This window comes from Chanodichthys erythropterus, chromosome 18 (genome assembly GCF_024489055.1).
Source record: "Chanodichthys erythropterus isolate Z2021 chromosome 18, ASM2448905v1, whole genome shotgun sequence".
In the NCBI taxonomy this organism is placed as follows: domain Eukaryota; kingdom Metazoa; phylum Chordata; class Actinopteri; order Cypriniformes; family Xenocyprididae; genus Chanodichthys; species Chanodichthys erythropterus.
The window spans coordinates 2951290-2977774 of record NC_090238.1 but is presented as its reverse complement, the minus strand read 5'-3'; the positions used below and the strand labels follow the sequence as shown (position 1 = coordinate 2977774).

Sequence of the window (26485 nt, the reverse complement as noted above, 5' to 3'; positions counted from 1 at the left end):
GATTTCAGTAAGTTGTACTACTGTATATTTTAACATACCTTCAGATGTTCATGCATGTTTATTTCGCTGTAACTGGTATTAAAGCGGAGGAGAGGATGATCACATGCTTCTCTTTAACTGAGGCGCTAAAGAGATCTGTCACGCCACATTAAACAGCGCCAAAACTGTATTAATTTTTTAAACCCCAAATAAGATGGACGTCATTTGAAATCTGAGACTTATCAAAAGTAACAAAGCACAAAGATTATTTTCGATTTATTGGATGGGAGGCGCTACATATTCTGCTCATTCATCAACTGAAAACAGACTAGACTAATCGATTCTTGGGATTTAAGAATCGATATCGGTTTGTAAAAATGAGAATCGATTCAAATCGAGAAATCAATATTTTTTACCCATACCTAATAATCAGCTATCATTTGTTTTTTCCATGACCATTTTTGTAGCTTTAAGACTTCTGTGAATGTGTAAAAGACCTCTGTTATTATTGACAAACCTCTACACCTCCAAACAGAGATGGAGTCAAGACTAGACCCTGATCAACACGCTCGGTCCAACAATGACGCTGTCCATTTTAATAAACTAAACTAGAGATTCAATGCCACATTTGTTTCAAACACTTCCTGCAGTAGATCACTGAAATCTGTGGTAGATGTCATTACAATTACAGACTATAAACCAAAGACCCAGACCAACACTGAGACCAGGGGCATGTTCCTGTTGAAAGTGGTCAAGGTTTCGCTTGTTAGTTTGCTTCTTGAAAGAAACTTTGTCCAATGAGAGCAGATCAAAATTGGCTACAGTATATCATCATTGGCTATATCACAGTAATATTTCATCAAACACTATTAGAAATAAAGGCTCCAAAAGGGGTTTTCACAGCGATGCCCAAAGAACCTCTTCAGTGAACAGAAAAAAAACACAATAATCTAAAGAACCTTTTATCCAATGAAAAGTAAAAGCTCTTCATGGAACCAAAGACACCAATTAGGAACCTTCATTTGAGAAATTTTAAAGCCATATTTAAAAGTGAAGCGTGTTTTCCATTAGCATAACCAAACAACATTGCAGAAATTCTCAAATACACCCTTTCTTAAACAATGATGCAAATAAAGGACCTTTGTTTTTCAGAGTGTATTCTAGTGGTTGTTTTCTCAGAGTCTGATTGTGTCTTTACGTGTGTAATGGTCTTAAAGTAGTAGAAGTAAACTAGTGCAAAGTAGTATAGTCCTACTTGAGACTGAAACCACAAGATCAAGACTCCAACCCAATGGATCCTAACCTAAAGTTGTGGTCACATTTACTGCTGCTCGTTTTGCGGGAGGACAAAAAAAGTTCCCTACGCAGATTTCACTCATGTTCAAATTGGCCATGTGAATTTGCCATGCTGACTAAAAGATAGCAGATTGGTTTGAAAGTGACTTCTATGTGAGCAGTTCTTCATACATTTCTACGCCATTGACAACGGCCATGAATTGCCTGAAATTACATCTAAGAAATGAGCTCCTTAGACTCTTGAGGTGTTTCAGCACTCAATACACACCCGTCTCCAGTATACAGCTGCACACAAACACACAATCCTCCCTCATTGGTTGCATCTCAGAGGTTTTCTCTCTTGTTGTCGTAACATCAAAACCCTGCCGGAGAAGAACAAACGGTAGCTGTTATCTTTTTCATCCCCCTGCTGAAGGAGGACTTGAGGAAGGGAGAACAAAGCCAAGTCAGCAGTCCTCTGCACCGGCGGCGCCTTGTTTTTCAGCTCATTTTTCTCCGAGATTGCTACCTTCACACGCAGATCCATACGGTGCTCCGGCGCTCCGCTCGGCAATGAAGAGAGCTATATTTCCCCTTGAGTTAGGACACCTCATGACAAATGATAATGGATAATCAATAAAGCGGGAAATATGAGGCCGCAAACTTTATGAAGCTGGGAGACATATTACTCCCCAACAACACTCGTTTCCCTTAACAAAGTCACTATGCCGCTGCGCCTAATAATCTGAGGGAAAATCAAAGAAGCCGCAACCACATCAGCAATATTGGCAACTTATTCCACTTTAATGGCATTTTGATTGATTTTTTCCTCTTAATGGTACTTTTATAGATTTGATGCTGGTCCTGCAAAACAGTAGTGTGTAATAGAGCTCCCCGAAGGCAAGCAGCAGCCATTAAAGGCCTTGTCTTACCAGGCCTCGTAATTGGAGGTTGACCACCATCACATTTCACACATCACACAACACCACCTGCTTCAAATGGCCGGTCTGTCCGTCCATCCGTTCGTCCATTTTCTGAGCGATGGGGTTAAGAATGATCGTAAAAAGAGGGTGACCTTGCAGCTGACATTGTGGGGTTTCAGCCAAGCATTGACCTGATGAAAATGGAGGCCAGAGAGCTAATAAATCAGGCCACTTTTAAAATGAGTTTACTCTAACGCTCATTCATCACGGCCCGTAATGCCATTTGCAGCAGCGGATCCGCAGCGCGCAAACGGCGCAGTAAATAACAACAGAGCCGAAGATCTGCGCGCCGCTGCAGCCTCTGGCGTCAGCATACATTTATTAAAGACGCCTCCGCACGCACCCGCAACACAACACTGTAAACACTCACCGAATTTAATGTAATTGTCCCGTGTCGACATAAATTCCGACTGAGGCATCCTTATCAGAGGAGGGAAATATTAAAGAGGAAAGACGCCCCTCCGCCGGGAGTTGTTGGGGAGCAGAGAAGCGCTGTTTACCAAAAACACAGCCACCTCTAACAACCTCTGATGAAATGATGAATGGGCCGGCGGAAAGCCACGCAACCTCAGCTCTCTCTCCGGCAGGATGAGAAAGCCATTATCAGACTCCAAAAAAGCGGACAGAAGCTCATCGATCGTCGTAAAAAAAATAACGGATGACAATCGTTATCGCCCCTGACGCTGATGAGCTCCAGAGTTTGTTTATTAATTAAAAACCCTTCTTCTTATGGTTATAATCAAGACGCCCCCTCCTCCTCGGCGTAAGCCATTGCCTCGCCCAACACCGTCGTACATCAAACTTCATGATGCGCGCGAGAGACGCTCGCTGATAATGCGCCCCTGCTAAAGCTGATTTTCCATGATGAATCTGGGAGCATATAAATTGGCTAATATCTAAAAACATTTACAGATACTAGAGGAATTGACTACTTGCGGGCCGTGATGGATGAGGCTGTTAGACGCCAGAGGACAGCTCTGCAAATCTCTGCGGCTGCCTAAAGCCCTCATTTGATTTTCATATTTACTTCTTTAAACCCATCGTCCTCTCCTCGGCACACAGAGAAAACAAGAAAAGCATCTCTTCTGTGCTTTTATTTCCTCCGCCTCTGGTGCGTTCATGAGCAGTGATGGTGGTGGTGGGGCTCCCAGCAGGGTTAGTGGGGCAGAACTGATCTGCCTCTGTCTGATTGCGTCTGATAGCAGGGCTGCAGCTCAGCCCTTTTCAGAGCTCTACAACTCCCTGCTCCACGCTAGTAATTAGTATACTTGTCAAGGCAACTGCTTACCTCACCCGCCTCCTACAGCTGCTAATGAAGAGCCTGGATCTCAGTATTCAAAGGCTAGAATCATGTGCCTGATGCACTTACCTTCACAGTCCCACTTTATATTAAGTGTCTTTAACTACTATGTACTAACAATTAATCATCTGATTCAGTGCACTTATTGTGTACATGCACGTATTTTTAAATATAAGTACATGTAAAAACATGTATGTAATTACAGCTGTAAATAATTTCTGTTACTACATCTATAATTACACTGTTGACCCCTTAAACCTCCCCATACCACCAAACTTGTACTAAACTTACCCGTATCAACCTCAATAGAAGCACAAGTGTTTTACAATGTACTTATCGTGGTGTTGTATTGTATCTTACAATTTTTTTGTTTAAAGGTGCAATATGTGAGATTTTTGCAGTAAAATATCCAAAAACCACTAGGCCAGTGTTATATATTTTGTTCACTTGAGTACCCAAATGTTTGCAACTATTTGTAAATCGTGAGAAAATGAAATTTTAACCAAGGCTCCGGGACGTGTGAGGAGTCGCCTGTCAATGGCGTCATGCCCGCGTTACCCTCGGTTTCCGGTTATATATTGTAGAAACCATGGAAACACCAAAGACGCTTTAATATTTACATGCTTTCACAGACAAGGGAACAACTGTTTTGATATATTTATAGACAGAAAACTAATTGTTATCTAGCTCAACACGTTTAGTCTTATTGCTTAAATCTAATTTTCTTGATTTATTTGTGAGTACCATGCTTTACCATGCCTCAGAGAAAAAAGCTATTTTGTGAAGTAGCTAACATAGCATAACCAGATGCAGCTTTATTTTTAGTAACAGTAATACAGCATTTTCTCCATCATACAATACGTTTTAAAATAAATTGCACGCAATTTATCGACACAAGCCATCCAGCATTTAATATGATATTCTAAAATCTTACTGCAATGTGCAACAAGTGTCTCACAGCAGCCGCCGAAATGTATCAAATATGATAAACAGAGCTGCGTTACCTCATACTCATGACTGGAAAAGCGGAAGCGGCGCCGGCGATTGTGGCATAATAATAGTTCCACTGCTCGCTGCGTTTTGCATTCGTCTCTCATTAACAATCGCTCCAGCTACTCGTTCAGCTCCACAACACTCGGCCCTGCTCTGCTTCATACTACAGTAACGTTAATAATCACATCCATGAACATGATTTGTTCCTGACTCCTATCCTGATTCTTTTCATCCGTCAGCTTGTGGAGAAGCTGCTTGTGATGATCTTTGTGAATCATGCATCTCTTTCACCACCTGTATAATTACGGTTAGTAGAATGTAATATTAACATTGTAGGTAAGGAATTTTTTTTTTCTTTTCTTTCGTAATTTAAGTTCAGGTCCGCAAAACCAAAAATGTTGCTACTGTACCATAGATTTCACAAATTTCTTTTTTTACAGTGCAAGGATGAGCATGAGTACCCAAGTACTTGAAAACAATGACTGTGTGACTTTTAAAATAGATACATATTTCTATTTTCTGATTGGTTATGGCAGCATTTTGGTCTCTACCTTGAGTTCTGATTGGTTAGTGCCATCCAAGCCGAAAAACTAAAGTCAAACTATGGCTTTAAAAGTGAATCAGTTTGATAATGAAAATAGTTAAGTGCAAAAGTGCAAAATGTGCAGCACGAATCTGCCATATACTTAACATTATAATGAAAAGTCTATAGTAATAGAATGCTGTCAATTCTGTCTTCCCATGTTTTAGCACTTTGTTAAGGGAAAAGCACATCCACAATGGGAGTTTATTTGTGCAGATGTGAGTTGTAATATGTTTTTGCTGTATAGAATTAATCTCATATAGGATGTGTTTGGTTGAGTTAATTAACTCATTAGTAAAGTGCTTTAGTTTACTGGTGTTCATTCAGTCTTCAGATTCAGCAATGTTGAACATTATTGAGTATGATTAGGTTATTAGAAACAACGACATTCCATTTATTTTTTAACATTTTCGATGCATTATTAATAATAACTAGCAGTGTAGTTTTTCTCTTACTATTTTCATCAACAGTGTGGTTTAATTGGGAATGGTCAACGTCAACTCATCTAATATCCCAATACATGTTGGAAATGGAAAAACACACGCTTACTTTAAAAAGATGGTTAAATCTCCCACTGCTTCTGTCAAGCGTCCATAGCTGCTCTCAGTATCAGCATTATTCACAGGATGCTACAAATGCCTTTAATGAAATTAAAGATAACGGGAAACGAGGCTCATTTAGATAACAGGAGTGTGACGACGTCCAACCCAGAGCCACAAAATACCAAAGAGATTGGAGTAAAATGGCATTTCTACAGCATTTGATACACTTTCTAGTAAAGTCAAGCGCTCAGAAGATCGCCTCCCAGCGCTCGCTGCCGTCTGGAGAAGATGAAGCATTGTAGATGCTGATATCATATTCAATATGTGCTGAAAATGCCCTGAACGTATTGATTTATTTACATGCGCATCCATCCGGCCCTCGCGCCACTGGAACGGTCTGGGAAAACACAGACACAACACTCACTGGAGAAAAGACTTCAGAAACAATTTCAAACTCTCTATTGATCCCGTTGAAGTGAGTGGATATATATTCAGCCTCCCAAAGGCACAATTTCTGTGTCTCTTAAATGCAAACAGGGAAGAAAGGAATGAAAGAAAATAAAAGATGGTGGTGTGCGAAGGCAAGGCGCTCGCCGGCTGAGAGGCCTCGTCTGGTGTATATGAGGCTATTGATCCGTGCACTGCGCTGGAAACACGGGAAAGAGCGAGTGGGGAATGATGGATGCGCTTGCCGACAGCACTGGACAAACCTGTTAGCTAATGGCCAACAAAGACAATTATCCAGGCATTGTTTCATCAAAGCAACACATTACAAAAGTCTAATATTCACACAGGGAGATTCAGTAATTGAAGCGTGGAGCCCGTGCACAGAAGTTCATTGCCGCCGGCCCGGCAGGTCATTGGACGAGAAGACGGCACGTCAAAATAGGCGTCGCATTCATTTGAATCTGAGCTGGGCTCGCACCGCTATAGAGAACGGAAGGGCTGAGTCTCTGGAAATCCATCAGGAAGATGGAAGATTATAAGAACATTCTTCTCACTATAAAAATTGAACCCAAAAAGCTTTGTCCTTTAATTATATATATAAATATATTTTAGAATTCAATTTCTAAACACCTCACAGTGTATTATCACACATTGTAAACCTCTGACAAAACATTTTCCCACTTAAAACCTTCTTATTAATTTAAATTTCTGATATTGTCACTGTTAAAAGTAAATCCCATTATGGACAACAATGTTTATAACTATATAATTAACTAAAATATTCATTACTTGGCATAAAAAAAAAACTAAAATAAAATATAAAAATGAATAAATTTCAGCTAGTTGCCAAGGCAAAAATTCTCATTTTCATTTAGTTTAACTTAATGTACTAAAATAACTAAACTTAAATTAATAAAAACTACTCTAGTAAAAATAAATATACTAAAATGCATTTGAAGTATACTACAAATACATTTACATATTATGTACTTAATAAAAATACCCTGCAATTGTACTTTTGGTACACTAAACTGGTATACTTACAGTCTGCTAAATTGGAACAACTCATTATGTACTTGTTGCACTTTAATTCTGTGGAAGTAGTGTTGATGTCCAACTAAAGATATACTTAGTACACTTGTTTGTGCTAAAGTGGAACTATTGCAAGTATACCTTAGGTACACTTTCAATATAAGACCGAAATTATTCAAATATCATACAGCATTGTGCACAAGTAGCACACCAAATAAAGTGTAATTATAATTTTTATATCAGTAAGTTTAAGTGAATGTAATATTAGTATGAATTAAATTTACTTTAAATATATTACTTTTTTACTAGAGTATATAGACATATTTACAAAATAATAAAAATGACAAAAATACACAAAATTACTTTAAAATGAAAACGAAAAAGGTGAATATAAAAAAAAAAACTCTTCAAAATATAAAACTATAAAAGCATGCAAAATAAAACACAAATTCTCATAGTTTAGTTGTTTTCATGCTGAAGCCTGTTTTAATGTTTCCCTGTTAGAGTGTAATTATACATTTAAGTACTGAGTAATATTAATTAACGACATGTACTTAGGATAATCCTAATCCTAACCCTATAGTAAGTACATGCAGTTCATTATTAGTACTCAGTACTTAAATGTATAATTACACTGTAAATGAAAAACACCTTAAAATAAAGTTCAACCAGGTTTGGTTTAGGGTCAGTTAATTATGCATAATTTACTGTTATTACTAAAATGGTGTAACTTATATCAAATACCAATGTCTATTAAAAAGCATGTTTACACTTCATATTAGGCGTTTATGTAACTACTATATACTTGCATCAATAAAATTGTTTGGTACAGTGCTGATGTTGTATTGAAAACACTTCTATTGAGGTGGAAACGGGTAAGGTTAGGGACAGGTTTGGTGGTATGGGTAGGTCTAAGGGTGGGTTAAGAGGTAGGAGTAGGGTGAATTATATCATTACAGATATTAATTACAACTGTAATTATATGCAGCTACAATGTAAAAACATGCATGTACACAATAAGTGCATTGTATTCAATGATTAAATGTTTGAACAGTAATTACAGACACTTAAAATCTCATTATACTTCAGTAGGACTGAAATATTAGCATATTATTTTCAGTCCGCTGTTTTTGTATTTATTTTTATTTATTTAAATGTTTTCATGCCTGATTTCAGTGAGATTTGAGCTTCATCATATAATGATCTGTATTTGCCGAAGCATCTCTAGTGGTCAGTCTTCTGGAGATGTTGTTGATTTATAATCAGAGGACCGATATGTGCGGGAGGTCTGCAGGCTTCAGTACTGCCTGGTTCTACACACCGCAGGAGCGTTTTGACAAGCGCTGGATAACAGCGCTCCAAAGTAATCACAGGCTTGACTTTGACATACGACTGCATGCATGCACTGGAATCTCTCTCTTGATTAAATCCACGACACGTGCCTGTGACGCGCTGCTATTCTGAACGTGTGTGTGCGGAGAGGAAGATGGCGGATGCTGTGAGAGTCTGTATGCCCTGCACTGAACGTCAAAGGCCAAGCGTCGCCAACTTCTGCTCAAATACTGCTGCTGAAAAACACACAAACAAGCTGAGCACAGAAACACTGCTGTATCTGTTTATGCCGCACCATTACAACATGCTGACGACAGATTTCACTTGACGCATTTACAGACAAAACATTCCAGATTTATTATTTTTACAATCAACAGTTATCAGCCACAACACAAAAATATTAAAACACATATTGATACTGGCTAAAATGCCTATATAGGTCTCCACAAATACATCCAACACTAATATCAATAATAAATAAATTTGTTCTCACCCATATTGGCCAAAATGTCAACACCACAACACTAATACATCTAAAAATATGTATATTTTATTCTGCAATGTTTCTCATGAATTACCTAGTCTTTGGCAGCCCTCTACTCTAATCAGAGTTTCATAATGAACCAAAAATATTTAAAAACTCTAACATTGTTTTGCGCCATTGCTTTGGCAAAGTATCCTTGAACACGATCATCTCTTCCTCTTTAATACTAGTTACAGAATAAACATGAATGAACATCTGAAGGTATGTTTGAAAGATACAGTACAATTTACTGAAACATATTTCATATAATCGCTCAGCGTTTCAATGGCGGAACGACATCAATAAAACTGCTTATAAACAATATGTCATATAGCGTTTACCTCAGAGAAGCCATTCAGTGTCCACAGCTTGTTCGTTTTTTAGCCTATATATTCATTATATTTTGCATAACTTGTTAGAGATGTCTTGATTATATAATGTGTTTAAATAAACGTGTCATGAAAATGACAGCCACTGTGTAAATGATTATATTTCAAGTGGAGTAAAAACATAATCTTAGTTAATGTAAAACTGACTTATGTGCAGCTGACATGTTTGCATACAATTTGTTATTTGAGTGTTGATTATTATATCTAAAAATAAATAAAATATTTCAGATATAAATATAATGGAGTTTTTTATCCTCAAGAAACCTTTAGTTATAATTTAATTTATTTAAAGACAGAGACACAATTTGTTCAGTAAACCGCTGTTTAATAATAATAAAAACAATCTGTTTAGTTTTCTCCCCCTGCTGTACCGAACCCGTACCCAACTGTGACTTCAAAAGAGTCTCCTGTTTAAAATCCACATGAGCTGATGAAATGTGTAACTTGAATGCATTGTAGGTGGCTTTGTTTAAGGCATGTGCCAAACACATAAATGTAAATGAGGAATAATAATAAAAGATCAGGGTGCCTTGGATTTGAGTACAGAGCTCAGAGTTCAATCCAATGGGTCAGCATCAGTTTATATAAGAAACTGTGTTTGTCTGAACTGTGCAGCTCAAAGCAACATTACAATGCTGGATTTAAGCTTATATTTATAGATTTATAGATATGATTTGTGCATTTCAACAGAAAATGGCAAAACTTTATGTGTATGGTTTCTGCTACCATATCAGTTCATTACAGGAAAATACCTGATCAGCTATAGATCAACACATACATTCAGAAATATGTAAATGTCTTTGCATTAGGTCTATCAGCTGTGTGATTTTCATGAGGACGAGGAGGCGCTCAGGTAGAAGAGGGTCAGAATAAATGAGGGGTTATAAATAACACAGCATTGATCTAAACAGCAGTTAAGTGGTGGGTGGTCTGCACTCATGTGCCCTAGGTAGTGCTGTCTGTGTCTCATTAGTGAATAAACGCCTCTACTCACGGACTGAAGCCTCGCGCTCTTGCAGAAAACACTCCAGGATCACACGGGCCAGGAGAGCTGGCGAAAGGTCCACCTGACGCAGGAAAATATTAGGAAAGAAAGGCTTTAACAGCAAAAACTAAAATAACTAGCTTCTGACACACGACCGTGCGCATCGATTTACAGCAGAAGAGTGAACTCTGACCTGACGCATGACATATTGACGAATGCGGCAGCGCAGAGGAGAGAGCAAAATAAAACACCGGTCGTGAATTAGAAGTCTAAAACGAGAATTTTTTATAGAGAAAAGTCAGAGGATTTCTATATAAGAGCGAGAGGTGTCAAAGCTTACTCTACATCACATCAGGGGTTACTCTTTTGCCACAAATCGATGCTTATGGCCGTCTCACGGAAGCTAGTTATTTTACTTTATAAAGTTTTTAAATGCATTGCTTTGCTTCAGAAGACCTTTATTACCCACCCCCCATCCCTCCCATCCCTTTTTTTTTGGGCTTCAAAATCTCACAGTCAATTTACTGCCATTATAAAGCTTAGAATATGCATTTATATGCATTTTACTATAACACAATTACACAAAACACTCATAATAACCGTCATGAAATCAGTGCATTACTGTTTATAGCGTGCATGTGACGGGAAAACCAATTCATAACATCAGGACAGTATTGTAAAATTTAATAGATAAAGTTTCGTTTTAAAGGAAACTCTCGAGGCTTCACTGTTGATGTAGGTTAAACACATCTCAATGTTCTGGAGCACGTCGGTGATTCGACTCAGTATTCATGCGGTGAGAGGTACTTTAAGATACAAAAGACCTCAATCCAAATGTCAATGAAAAGCAGAGAAACTTTAAGGGAGAGAAAGCCTCTAAAATGCAAAGACAAGATGAGAATCTCCCTTTAAGTTATAGCAGGGCCTAAAAGCATGCTGGAATGAAAGTGAAGGCCTGATGGCGGAGCAGCTCTTTGAAGGTGAAACACCTTGAAACATGCGAGAGCTGGAGCTCAGATCACACCTGACGTACCGCTGCACACCTACGGCTCGTGTTCACATTCTACACACTATACTAAACAACCTACTGCATTCTGTTCAATAACAAGCTGCAGGAAACATGAAATGCACAAATGTAGTAAAATTTGCTTGTGTCACAAAGGGAATAAACGGATTTGCACACCTGTTTATTTGTCCAGCAGCTGAAAATGGTGTGTCTGATCACTTTGTAAAGTTGCACTCTGAACTTTAACATTTAGTGCTAAAGGTTTCATCAGGTCACTATCAGCACTAGGGCCCTATGAAATCAGTTTTATTTTTTCCTAAATTCCATTTTATTTTTTCCCAAATTCCGTTTTAATTTTTCTGGATTCCGTTTTATTTATTTTTTCACTCCATTTTAATGGTTAAATTAAATTTTAGTAATCAAAAAGCATGTCTAATTAATTGAAATAATTAATCTTGTCCAATTTACCAACAATTTATTAAAAGTTTAACAAAAAAAATAATAATAATAATTTAGGACCCTATGATAAATGTTTTATTCTTTCCCCTCAAATTTTATTTTTACCAAATTCTGTTTTCTGGATTCCATTTTAATGGTTTAATTCCATTTTAATAATCAAAAAGCATGTCTAATTAATTGAATTCTTAAAAACAACAATATTTATTAATTAAAAAATATATTTTTATGATATATAATACATTTTTTTCAGAAGTTCTGTTGTGTATTTAAATTTTTCTGGCAATCAAATGAACGCATACCATTTAATTTATCTTTTAATCATGAAATTAAACTTTTTTGTCAAACAATATGCTGCACAACAGAGCTTTACTGTTAAAATTAAAACATGGAAGAAACACTGATATTGTTTAAAAGTATATTTCAATAATTTATTGTTAAATTAATTTATCTAAATTTTACTGTACAACAGTAATATATTTCTGTCAAGTTAAATCAAACTTTTATTTTGAAGGTTTGCCTAGAGCTTTGAGTTTCTCTGTGTTTATGACGGTAGTTTTCTCAAACAAAGTGGTTAAATGCTGATGAAGTGACTTTCAGAGCAGCTCTGGAGATGAATTTGTGCATTCATATAGTGAGGCGACAGAGGACGAAAACACCGCAAGCGTCGCATGTGCTTTAGCGTGCGTGCACCCGCGCGATTGTGTGTGAGGCGGTGTGAGGTAAATCGTTCATTTCAGAGTCACAGGCATGCAGGATTCATGTTTAAATAGTCTTTAAATAGTGCGGTTTAATATTCACAGACACTAGTCTATATCGTGATTTAATTTAAGTGTACTGACCTGCTTTTAATTCATTCATCAAAAATTTGACTAATTCCGTGACATTCCGCGTTATATAGTAAATTCCGTTTTTATGAATGGATTCCGCGATTTCGTCCGTGATTCCGTGATCGCAGAAATTATAGGGCCCTACAGCACTAGTCTCAAATGACTTAGTAGACACTAATTACAGTTTGTCTTCAATGTCATTTGTAATGTATGGGGCTGGGAAACTTTTTGGAAAATGGACTGGAATTGTTTATGACGCATTTCACTGAAATTATTCCCCCCTTAATCGTTTGACATATAATAGATCATTGTACTATGAAAATATCCTCTAAGTTTCAGAACTCAACGTTTTCTCAGTCTAAAAACAGCTTATATCGAAGCCAGTCTGCCAAAGCAACAGGTTGCGGAATTTGCTACTTTATTACGTAATAGTGTGGCCAAGCACTGCCTCCACAGAAAATCCATGCCTGCTTCTACATCACTGCCTGTTTAGGCCCAAACAGACTTTTAGGATATGGACTCGACAGTAATGCAACAACATGTCAGTAACTGTGTTCATTCTAATGCCTGATCTGATATTAATGATTCATGTACAGTCACATGATCTTTGTCTGTGTGTCAGTAAATCAAACCAGTGACTAAACGCTCAACTTCACATTGTTTCTCTTAGTAGGAGGAAAATAATCTGTTATTTGAACGGTGATTAAATTATATATAGAAAACTAACAAAGAACGCTCCCTTTATAAGCTGTCAATCAAACAGTGCAATTTATCATGCACCAAAACTCATGTTAAAATCAACAAATCTCTTAGTTACATCGAGTTTGCACTGTTAGTTATGATGAAAGCATTCGTTACTGTGCAGAAACTGAGTTTCAATGACATGATCACTGCTTTCATGAGCTCAACATGTCTGTGATCGACTACAATGATCATCACTGCAACCTTTCATGCCACGATCTAAATATAATGCCACAGATCTCGATTCACAATTAGTTAACCTTGAGAGCTGTAATAGTAAAAATGTGCTAAAAGTTGAGAGTAATACTTAACTAAAAATTTGTTAAAATAAATAAATAATCTAACATTATAAGTGCACCCCAGGAAACATTATAAAACAATAAAACACAGTTCATGACCCCTTTAAAATGTTCTTCACACTAAGAAAAAAATGGTTGCCTAAAACTGATCACTGAAAGTGACTTTTGAAACCTTACTTTTTAAGAGTGAAGACTGACTTTCCATGATGTTAGATAGAAGCTATTTTTACTCAAATATTGTTAGTACAGTTCACAATTACTTACAAAAAAGATGAAATCAATGCCCTTTACCAACTCACTGAGCATCAGTGTAACTTATAATATAACTTAATGGACCTGAGCTGACAGGAAGTAACAATGAACAGTTGTATTTTTATAAACTAGCCACTATAAAACAGATTAATAAACACTATAACAAATACACACTGCTCACTGTATGTTAATTTTAGTTGATGCATTAAATAACATTAACTAATGCGACCTTATTGTAAAGTGCCACCAAATACTCCAATAATCTTTGTTAATAATCCATTTTTAATGCTGCAGAAATCACGTCAGTTTGATTCTGAACAACACACTGATGGACTCGCACTACAGGAAACGACCTCACGTCTGCTATGATGATGACAGTCAGAGACAGGATTCATCATCTGTCTCTCTGAAGCACACAAACTCCCATCATCAGCCTCACTTTCACGTGTGATACAGCTGGATGAGGACAAACCCACACCGAGATGACACTGAATAATGACGTCTGTGTGAGGTTTCCCTGTCTGATTCAGGTGCTCGTTCTCATCGTTTTCAAATTAATCATGAGTGGATCTCTCATCTGAAACGTGTGAGTAACGTTTACGAAGCTCCGATCACATTCATCACTCTTTAATCACGCCGGGACAGACACTAGGATCGGTCTGCAGGATTTGAGCTGATTCAGTCGTGTTTGTGTGTCAGATCATGGACGGGTGACGAGCTCACAGGCACGGTAATAATTCTCATCAGTTGTTATAGTGTGGCTCAGTTGGCGATATATATTGTGCCATAAAGCACTATGACTATAGCAATTAGCAGAGAGCGGAGCAGCATGAGAGCGCAGCGTAAATGTGAAGTAGCGCATTAAACTGAGTCATGGGACACTTATGAGGAAGACCGCTCAAATCCTTCAACAGCAAACTGACTCGCAATCACTCTGAACTCAATCAAGGATCGGAGTGAGTCAGTAATTATGACGTTCATTGACAACTTCAGCACGCTGGGAGTGACTAACTTTCACACAGCGATGCTGGACACTAGGGCTGGACATTGACACAAAATTGCGATTTCAATTCACAAGCTTGCGATTCGATTCAGTTCAGATTTTGATTTGGTATCGATTCACTTGGATAAATATCAGGTACAGTAAATGTCAACTTTTCTAAAAGAAAATCTATTTGAACAAATGCTGTAAACTATAAAGGAACCCTATATTACAGGATAAAATTAACAACGGATTTGCATACAAACATTTAAATTGCACATGAGGCAGGTTTTATAATGATAATGTTATGATAATAACGTTTTACAGGGATCGTTCACCCAAAAATGACAATTTTGTCATCAATTTTGTCATTTTGTCACTCATTCTCATGTTGTTCCAAACCTGTATGAGTTTTGTTCTGTTGAACACAAAAGAAGATATTTTGAATAATGTCTGTAACCACACAGTTGATGGCACCAACTGACTTCCGTAGTAGGAATAAAAAATACTATGGAAGTCAATGGGTGCCAGAGTGCAAACATTCATTGGCGGACCCCCTGCAGTAGCGCTGTGGACCCCCGTTGAAGACCCCTTGCAGTAGAATGTTCTTCTCAAAGTAATAAAAAAATATATAGTTTATTAAAGGGGTCCTTGATTATGATTTCACGTTTTTAACTTTAGTTAGTGTGTAATGTTGCTGTTTGATCATAAACAACATCTGCAAAGTTATGACGCTCAAAGTTCAATGCAAATATTATTACAACAAATGGCATCTTCCCGTGACATCACCAACCCCAAAATTTACATAAACCCCGCCCCTGAGAACACACAACAAAGAGGGTGAGGCCATGCTTTAGAGAAGAGGAAGAGTTGTTGTAGTAGAGTGTTGTTGCCGTCATTTTACGCCGGACTGCTTCACAAACGAGGGTCAATTCAACACAAAAGATGAACATGACGACACATGCTAGTGGATGAGTTGATCAACTCCACAGCAACTACATCAATTTATCCACTAACCATTCAGAAACGTCTAAAAGTTGTAACTTCTTCCTGAGTCTCTCCATCAGTGTCGACTCCGGTTTGAACAATGTAAGGCTGAACACCGTTACTGACAATCCTCATTTTGGCTGCGTGAGATTCTCCAGCTTTGTTGTTGTTGAGCTGTTAAAGCTCCGCCCTCTTCTGGAAAGGGGGCGGGAGCAGCAGCTCATTTGCATTTAAAGGGACACACACAAATGGCATGTTTTTGCTCGCAACCAAATAGGGGCAAATTTGACAAGCTATTATTAAATGATCTGTGGGGGATTTTGAGCTGAAACTTGAGCTGAACAGTAAACCTCTGTTTGCAAACTTTGTTTGCAAAAAAAATAAAAATGAAAGGAATCCAGTTTTCATTTGATTATATTTTAAAATATGAATTAAATTGTTAAAGTTTTATGTGCTCACTATAATACATTTATAATAAATTTGTATTTAAATTATAAAACACAGAATCCAGGAAAAAATAAAACAGATTTAATAGGGCCCTAAGTGTGATGTTTCTTGTAGTAATGAATGAAAGCTGCATCATTATTTCCCATGAGATCTGTGTGAGTAAACGCCACAGTCTGAATCAGTGAGGTGATGATGAGGGTGTGAGAGGATCAACACCTTTCACTGGTCAGTGTTAACTGTAACATCATTCACTGTAGTTCACTGACTCACCCAGCGCTTTACTTCACTCGAACACTTAAAGAAGGTTTGAAATAAGAGAGCTTCAATATGTAAACAGCTCACCAACAAAGAGATATTAACCACTGACCTCAGTGTCAATAATAGACTGCAGGCGCATTTATGAACATCACTTATGATAATGACACTGAACTATTTTTCCATGAAGGATAATTGCCCGAAATCATTGGTTAATAGGCAGAACCATTAGTCCAATTTTTATAAGTACTAACAGACTGGGAAAACTCCAAATGAATCTTTTGGGTTAATTATGTTTGTGCAAAGCTCTGCTGGAGCCCTGAACAAAATTCTTCTAAAAAAAATAATAAAGTAGTAGAGAAGGCAATGTGGAGGTTAAGTCATTACCTCGTTGGCGAGCTCCAGCAGAAGCGGGGCCGTAGGACGCGTCTTGGCTTCGCTGCGGTACCTTCATTACCACAAAGAACAACAATGGGGAAGAAAGTCAACAAATGAGAAGAGATGACAACAAAAGCAGACCAGCCAGGACATGTCAGCGTCCCTGATGGATTCACCCTCTACCCAAACCAGACGAGGCCGTTCATTAACCTGAAACCACAAAACCCTCACAGACCCCCCACACATCAGACGGCGCTCATAATAAAAGTTAACGAGAAACATAACGCAGGTTTCCTTTGGATACCGGCATGTTTGTCAAAATCGGATCATTTTATTTGATGTCTGGGAGAATAACAAACAGCATATTTGCAGTATCTACACCGCCAGACAAAAATTAGACAAGTGCTCTAAATGCTTCTGCTTCAATTACTCAAGCTATTTTTGTAGACAAACATGCATTGGTAACACTTTACAATAAGACGCTATTATTAACTAACATTTACTAAGGCCAGACATGTTCACAAGACCCTGCGGTCAAGTCCAAGTAAACTCTCAAGTCTTTAGGGGTCCAAGTGAAGTCTAGTCTTTGTACTATTTGTTGTATTAACTAATTATTGTAATTAACAGTGTATTTAAATATCAAAACAGATTTCTTTTACTTTAAAATTATCTTTTTCTAATAAAGCACACAAAATACTACTTAAATCATTTATATTATTTTCTAACTTTATACAAAATTATAGGCTATGTATTTTGAGCTATATGAGTTGCTGTAGATCTTAAGCAATGCTGGAAAAGTTTTTCACTAAGAGCCAGCGAACAAAATTTCCATCTGTGTGTCTCGTTTGTGATAAGGCGATATAATAAACGCACTGCAACTTAAACCGATATGTGGAAATGAGTCGGACGACATAAAATGCGTATGGAAGTGCTCGCTCAATCCAAATACAATTTAACATGATAAATCTGGATATTTTTAAGCATTATCAAATACTTGGGCAAAAATAAATAAAAAAAATGAAAAGGACATGTACTTCTTGAAAATTGCACCACAGGCAAGCCTTAGCAACTGTTCCGACACCGCAGCTTCCCTTCAGATTAATTGATTTCTTTTCAAATGAAATGACAAAGTTAACCGCAAGGTAAGGCTATATTGTTATTTGTTGCTAATTTAACACGTTTTCTAATGGGTGATGAATTCGTGTGCCTTCAGATGCGTCACAAGCTCGATGGCTTGGTGTGTTTAGATGATTTGTGATATTCACTGCTGCAGCACATACTCGGGAATGAATGGATAGTAAAATGTGGTGTTTCGTGCCGTCATGTGGGGTAGTAAATAGAGAACGTAATCGGGAATGTCATGCCAAAAGACTCTCTGTCTTCAAGTCCAAGTCAAGTCTCGGGTTAGTAGTTCACGAGTCAAGCCACATGTCGTTTATTTTTGCGACTTCAGTGCGACTCGAGTCCAAGTCACAGACTCGAGTTTCCATGTCTGACTGAGACATTAACTAACATTGAGCAAAATATTTGTTTATTAATCTTTGTTAATGTTTTATTGGAATACTTTATTAGTAAATGTTGAAATTAACATCAACTAAAATTAGTAAATGCTTTAGAATTATAACATTAAGAAATTTAACCTTATTGTTATATGTTACAAAAGTTATTAAATTAGTAATAGACTTTACATATAAATCCAAATGAATGAGTTGCAGCAGATAATGAAGGACAAACATCATCATGGCATGTTCTTCCTCCACTAGAGGTTAAAGCATCCCATGATGCATCTGATGAAAGCAGAGCAGCAATCTAGAGTTTTGATTGCTACATCATTCCCAGACTTCCAGGGGTGTGTGGGTGTGTGTGTATGTATATATATATATATATATAAAATATATAAAAAAATATATATATATATAAAATATATAAAACAAATATATATATATATATATATATATATATATATATATATATATATATATATATATATATATATATATATATATAAAATATATATTTAAAAAAATATATAAAATATATAAAAAAATATATATATATATAAAATATATAAAACAAATATATATATATATATTCCATCTGAATTGATTTTGGCCGCTCTTATTTTTGCATTTTTAAGATGCTAAGTCAACTTAAAAATGTCTTTGAAAATGTCTTTCTTACCTCTGATAATATCCTTTAACCACATCAGGAGCGTGATGTCTCATAATGCTGCGCTTCATTCTCTTCTGAAACAAACAGCACATTGTAGAGAAACTTAAACAAATGAAACTTTTATATCCGTCATGTAAAATATCACCACACTCTGCATTTATTCATCAGTCTTTGTGTTGGGAGGTACAACGGTATATAGTGTGTGTGTGAGTGTGCGTTTATATAAACATTTAACCACCATGGTGGATATATCAGTGGACAGGACTACTTGATGATATTTGCATGTGAGAGCAACAAATAAACTTAGAATGATGTGAAAACAGAGCGGAAACCAAGCTACACAAGATGAGGATGATATTTTCATTAAGTAAGGTTTGTTTGGCAGAATAAGGCCTTGTCCACACTAATACTTTTTCTCTCGTTTTTGCCTTCCATCCACACTGAGACAGCATTTTTGTCAAGGAGAACAGAGCTTTTTGAAAACGCTCTCTAAAGTGGATACATTTGAAAATGCCAATTTCGTGTTGTAGTGTGGACAGTGGAAACAGAGGTCTGAAAACAATGACGCATGTTTAGTCATGTGACGCATATTGTACCCAAAGAGATCTATAGTTATAGTGGCATTGTTGTACCTGCTATTTACATTAACAGTATTGCTCAAGATAAATGCTCCTTTTTAGAATCTTCAGATTATATGCCTGCAAAGATGACAGAATTTACTCATAATTGCTGTCCTGCACGGCAAGATATGACGACGCAAATGTTTTTGCGTGCAACAGTGAACGATGCGATATTATGCTAATAAAATGATTGCGCCAGAAGAATAGTGTGAGAACTTTATTATATCTGGTTTTAATATGTTTTAATCATACACAGTAAGGTAATTTAAGCATTTTCAGATGTTTAAGAGTGGATGAGCAACTTTTGGAAAACACTAGTGTGGATGAGGAGTTTTCAAATGTCTTTGGATTAATGTAGATGTAGCCTGAACAGTCTGTTCTATAATCTTAGTTGGACCTTTTAGAGCCATTTAGGTTTTAAAATGTTTAATAAAGTGAATCTTTTTTTTTTTTTTTTTTTACTGATTCAGAATGATTCATTCACTGGAAATGAATCATCTGGTATTTTGATTCGAGGCCATCAAGTTACAAAAACAGGCATTAGCTTGATTATTCACATAAAAAACTATTTTGCTGTTTTGCTAGTTTGGATTAAAAAAAAAAAAAATAACACTTATTTATCAAGGATGCATTAAATCGATCAAAAGTGACTGTAAAGATATTTATAATGTTACATAAAATTATATTTCAAATAAATGCTGTTCTTTTGAACTTTCTATTCATCAGATAAAAGTCCTGATAAATAAAATGTATGATTGTTTACACAAAAATATGTTTTTAACTGTTTTCAACATTGATAATAATCAGAAATGTTTCTTGAGCATCAAATCATCATATCAGAATGATTTCTGAAGGATCATGTGACTGAAGACTGGAGTAATGATGCTGAAAATTCAACTTTGATCACAGGAATAAATGAGTTTACTATATTCACATAGAAAATAACGGTTTTACACTGTAATAATATTTCATTATTTTTACAGTTTTTTTGATCAAATAAATGCAGCCTTGGTGAGAAGAAACTTTTCCAAAAAAAAAAAAAAAAAAAGTAATTTCCAGCAAAAATAACTATATTGCATTACTGTAACATGAAATGACCCCTACTTCGACACTTTATTTGTGCTGGCACCAGATGTATATTTTTACACTGATTCGTGTGCAGAAATGTTCACTACCCTGTGCTTTCAGCCTCATTCATTTCCTGTTCTACTAAACTACAACCACTCTCCCTTTCATTTGTAATGCGATTCGGTGGCGTCTTAACCCGAGGACAGCGAGAGCGACGCTTAAAAACAACTTATTTAAAAACTACAAAAGTAATTCTGCTGAGACACAGAGAATGAGTGACAGCTGTCAGGCGGATGATGAATGACTCTATTTTGTGCCGCTGTAGCCGTCTGCCACTGCAGCAGCGGCCATCGATCATCATCGGCTGTCAGCCACGGAAAGCGGCCGCGACAGCGCGAGTCAGCAAACATTTAGCACACGGAGCCGCGCTACACGGGGAAATTATTATTGTCAGAATAATAATGGTTTAGCATAATTTATTACAGGTCCGGCAAATAAGCAGTGGCTCGATGTTATTAGACAGATGGAGGGGCCGGGTTGGCAGAGGTCCACCGAGACTCAGGCACGGCCCTCTGTTGTGTGTGTGTGTGTGTGTGTGTGTGTGTGTGTGTGTGTGTGTGTGTGTGTGTGTGTGTGTGTGTGTGTGTGTGTGTGTGTGTGTGTGTGTGTGTGTGTGTGTGTGTGTGTGGTTGTGAGTGTGTGTGTGTCGGTCGGGGGGAATCCTCCAAACCAATCAGAGAGTTGGCAGTTCAATTACACAGAAATAAGGGGACATTCATCATTCAATTAGGCAGCTGTCAGGCCGCACAAAGGAAGAAAACTTCTAACCTGGTACTCCTGGGAGAAGATGCTCAGAAGAGTGGACGGAGGAAGACTGGAACAAATAAAAGAAGGACAAAGTTAATTACCAGAGTGCATTGCATTCAGACAAAGAGAGAGAGGAGTGCTTCAAAGCCGAGAGCGGCCAGCCTGTAATCTTAGGAACATGGAAACAAGTGTGGCAAAGTTGTTCCAGATGAACGATTCCTGCGAGACGCCGGGGTTACGGAGCAGAGGATCCGTGTGAAATGAGAAGAATATAAGTGTATGATTGGCTTTTGTGTCAGGTGAACACAACACACCTTTAGACCTCATGCATTCACTCTATCACTGGAACAAAGGCACATGCTGATGCAGGACGTCGTGAATGCGTATGTACGCTGAATAAAAGAAAATGACCTTGTGTTTCTGGAGACTCCAGGTAGGTTGCAGTTCTGGAAAATGGAGGCACTGGAGAGTAAAGGTTTCCTGATGGGTTCACACCTGATTCTTTACCTTAATTCCTCAAGTCTTTTGCAGTTAATATTTTTTTATGTTTTTGAGAGTACAGGTAGTTAACATTAAGTCGCTTACATTTTAGATGCAATATTGACTGTTTTTGTTCTGTTTCAGCAGTGAAAATAGTTCCAAACAAAGATCACAACAGAACCATAGTCATCTCACAGCAACACTCAACAGTGTTTCATTACTGAATGATTCAGCGTTTTGAACCAATCGGTTGAGTCAAAGATTAAACAACTGCCTCATTCCTGAATGAATCAGCCGTTTGAATGAATCATTTGAATGAATGACTCAATGGGCCCTATTTGAACGATCTAAGCGCATGGTCTGAAGCACACTTAGGGCATGTCCGAATCCTCTTTTGCTAGTTTAACGACAGAAAAAAAACATGGTCGGCTCGCCAGGCGCATGGTCAAAAAGGGTTGTACCTATTTTTGGGCGTAACGTGCAATAAACCAATCAGTGTCTCATCTCCCATTCCCTTTAAAAGCCAGGTGCACTCGCACCATAGTGGATTCGCTATTTACGTGGCAGAATTTGCAAGCGGAAAGACTGAGAGCTTCTCCAGAGAGGAATCCTTTTATTTTTAATATGTGGTGTGCTGCTGAGTGTACACGTGTTGTGCACCCACATATAAGTTCATATTACTAACACACCCATTAAATAGCACAAAAAATACTGTGCTATTGACTTTAGAGCAGGTTTTTTTTAATCAATGGCGCAGTCGTTTTCAGTTGCTTCAAAATAGCAACACGCCAACAATGCACCTGAACGCACCTCGTTTTCAGACCAGCATGACCATTGGTGGACAGATGGGTGCGAGTGCATTTGCTATTTAAACAATGTGCAGACAACTGCATTAGGCTGAAACTAGCAAAAACACTTGCATTGTGACAGGTGTATGATAGGGCCCAATGACTCACTCATTAAGATGGTCACTTGCTGCCCCCTACTGGCAGTTTAATGTTTAAAAGTATCATTCTTTCCAACCTTTCTTATTTTTATATTCAAAGAAACATCTCATAACATTATTTAATGCAGTTGTGAGTTTTCAGTGTAAATGATTTAATTTGATTGGTAACATCCCTATAGTGTCTTATTATTCTAATTGAATATATTGATCAAATGTAACAATTTAAAATGAAAGATGAAGCATAAATTTAATAAGATTAGGAAAAAATGCCCTTTATAAAAGGTAAATGCCTTTAGGGTAAATATCACAAATATGCAGATTTAAATATGTTAAAGCTGATAGAACACTGATGAGAATATTGCTTCAGAATAAATTATATTTACAAAAAATATATATATATATTTTTTCTGGAGAAGCAGCTTTTTTACTCGGACAAGCACATGACCAATTTACTTGTGCGAAGGACAAACGTGACAAGGCTTAATGTCAAGCCCTGAATGATTATATACAAAATTAATATTAGTTATTAAGATTGATGTTGGTAAAATGTGATTGGAAAAAAAAAATATGATCAGAACATCGACTTGCCTAATAATTATGCACACACTGTATATATTCTTGCCTCTCTCCCTAATCAGATATTAAATCAAGAGGAAAAAAGCCACAAATTACTTTAAATGAAATGCATTTGAGACTATAATTATTTAATGCAGATCAGAAGCCTTAGCGAGAGCATCAACGCAGGTGTCTGTGGAGCCAAACAATCCAGGAGGAAACCCTAAACCGCTAATTCATTTAGAAATCAAATCCAGATGAAATGCTAACAAAAGCAAAGATTAAACTATGAAATATTCCCAATCACTGAAACACAGTCATAAGATCAAAGGGTATTAATAAACTGACATTTAATGCCATATGATGATTTATGTTCTTTTTATCTGCATGTTGGTTTAACTGTGTGGCTGGTAGTTTTCAAATATTAATAAGCAGTTGTTAAAATATCTTTTTTTCTAAGAAATATTAGAAAATACTAGATACATTCAAGTCATTGTATGCATGAATATGCATTTTTAATGGACATAAAAATGAGCACCACATTGCTGACACAACATTTAAATTTTTACAAAATCATAAAAGCTTGTGTTTATTTCCATGCTTAAATGTAATTCTGAGCCCACTGTGTGAATCATAAGAACGGCTATTTTTCCTGTATTGACAGAAATGACGGGGTTGAGTCTCATCGGCAGCTGCCGGAGGACTGTTGGGGGATGATAGGATATTGGGGAACATTCCCCCTGCTGCTGATGGGCTTTGAAAAAGGAAACTTCCATGGCAGGAAGCTGCAGCTCCCAAGGGCCGCTCAATCCCATGAACTACATTCATCTCCAGCAGCGCTCGATGTCAAACACCTGGGCTGAAAAACACATCCGAAGGGAATAACCCTCCTTACATTCAAAATATTCAATGTGAGCTCTTCTCAGTCCTGATTGGACAGAATGAAATAAAACTGAAAGTGTCTTTCCACGTCAATTAGAAATCTCTCATGTGTGAATGTTCTCAAAATACAACAGATTTTTTTTTCACTTTATTTAACTGATTTTATATACTAATAATTGATTGTGTAATAAAGTTCAGCACTATGTAACAGACTGGAAAGTTTTCATTCATATTATTGAAATCATATAACTATTCAGTTATTGGCCTGTTTTCCCACATTAGTTATTAATATTGGCTAGTATTTAAATATATCAAAAGCTTTTTCTCTGCAAACAAAAAGCAATATGCCTTCTGTCCTCATTGAAAGTACATGCAGCAAAGTATAGAGCTGACTGGAATATACTGAAATTATTAACTTCACTAACAGCTCCAGACTAACATCTGCCTGCAGCTGCATATGATCTTTTCTTTACCAATTTAAAGAAAAGTTTGTTTTTCATGACACTGTATGGAATTTCCTACTTCATACTTCAGTACAAAAAGTGCCAAACTGACAAAAATTTATTTACTGATGATTTGATATTTCATACTGTCTGAATATAAATTCAAAAGCAAAAAGTGTGAAAAAAATATAAATTAGGGTGTAGAAATGTCTAATAAGTCAGTAAGTGCTCCTCTGCTACTGGTGGCTATATGGTATTTTTTTTTATTTTTAAATTAAAAAAAAAAAATAAAAGTGTTTGTTTGCCACCAAGTGTTCGTTTTCCTACATCTTGAAACTATAATTTAAAAATGGCTAAAATCTTTGAAGAATGTACAAATAATGTATTTGACCATTACATTAAAAATAACATTTTAATCAGATAAATGTTTAGAGCTTTGAGGTACTGGAAAAAGTTTTGTGATGCACTTGAAAGTCATTGAAAAGACATTCTTCACCCTCAAAAGGTTGTACAAACCCTTAAATGAATAATGTAAAAGCATTCAACTATTTCTGCCACAATACCATGGTTAAAGTTAGCATTGCTACATTAAATCCATGGTGAATGTTGGTGATTTATGGACTAAAAAGCCTTCTAAAACTTGTTCGTTCATGGCATGTTTCTCCTTCCAAGTCAGCAGTGTTTGACTTCTCTTTACACCTTGCAGCAATGTTATTAATGCTCTGGGGAATTCAAATACTTTCTCACTGGATCTCCCATCGCTGTAACGGTGTCATGTGATTGAGATTGGCCCACCAGTACATCTGTTCTGAGCTTGCGTCTGAGCTGATAAATGGTTCGCACTGAGCAATTCAATTGAGTACTGTGGTTTTGTTCCGCTTTCATTTGCCGTTTGCTGTTTCTCATGTGCAGCAGAAATGGCAGGTCTTATCAGTTGGGCAATGTGGTGGCAGCTCTGCCATACCTTGAAAAATATTGATATTCAATATAATTTCGAAACCATAGAGAAAAAAAATTGAAGAAAGTGATGCACTGATTAGTGATGCACTGAAATTATTTTTTCACAAACAAAAAACATTACCAACCGCTGGAAATCAGTAACAATACTGAGGGAAATGAGCATTGAAAACTTTTGAAATATTCAGATCGAAAAAACTATTTTTGACAATACTAAAACAAAGTCTCGATGTGTGAAGCTGTTCACGGCTGCAAAATCTCAAACAAAAAAACACTACAAAGTGAACAAGAGAAGAAAGAAAAACATGAAATCACAATCTGTTGGCTCAGTATTTGCAGTCAGTCTGTTGGGTGAACAAAGAGAAGAAAAACAGCGTGAAGATCAGAGAACATTCCAGTCACAGGCTTCATTTACAACAACACACCCGGGAGAGCGCCGGACCGGCCAAATAAGAGCCATTACGTGAAGACATCAACACCGGACCTTGACCAGCCCACATTCACACATCTGTTAGGCTTCAGATGGATTACACCATATAATGATCGTGATTAGGCCCTA

At 36.9% G+C, this 26485-nt stretch overlaps 1 protein-coding gene across 3 annotated transcripts in view; it reads right to left on the bottom strand.

Moving 5' to 3' along the window:
• Positions 1–26485, bottom strand: part of cdin1 (CDAN1 interacting nuclease 1) — an 89984-nt gene that overhangs the window by 44986 nt on the left and 18513 nt on the right. For 2 of the 3 annotated variants that reach the window (XM_067367915.1, XM_067367916.1), the window contains exons 3-6: positions 21685–21730; positions 19178–19242; positions 17006–17066; positions 10373–10445 (exon numbers count right to left, since the gene is read on the bottom strand). In XM_067367915.1, coding sequence (XP_067224016.1) covers positions 10373–10445; positions 17006–17066; positions 19178–19242; positions 21685–21730 — 245 coding nt within the window. Of the gene's footprint in view, positions 1–10372; positions 10446–17005; positions 17067–19177; positions 19243–21684; positions 21731–26485 lie in introns of those variants that run through there. The other variant, XM_067367917.1, reaches the window with a different exon arrangement.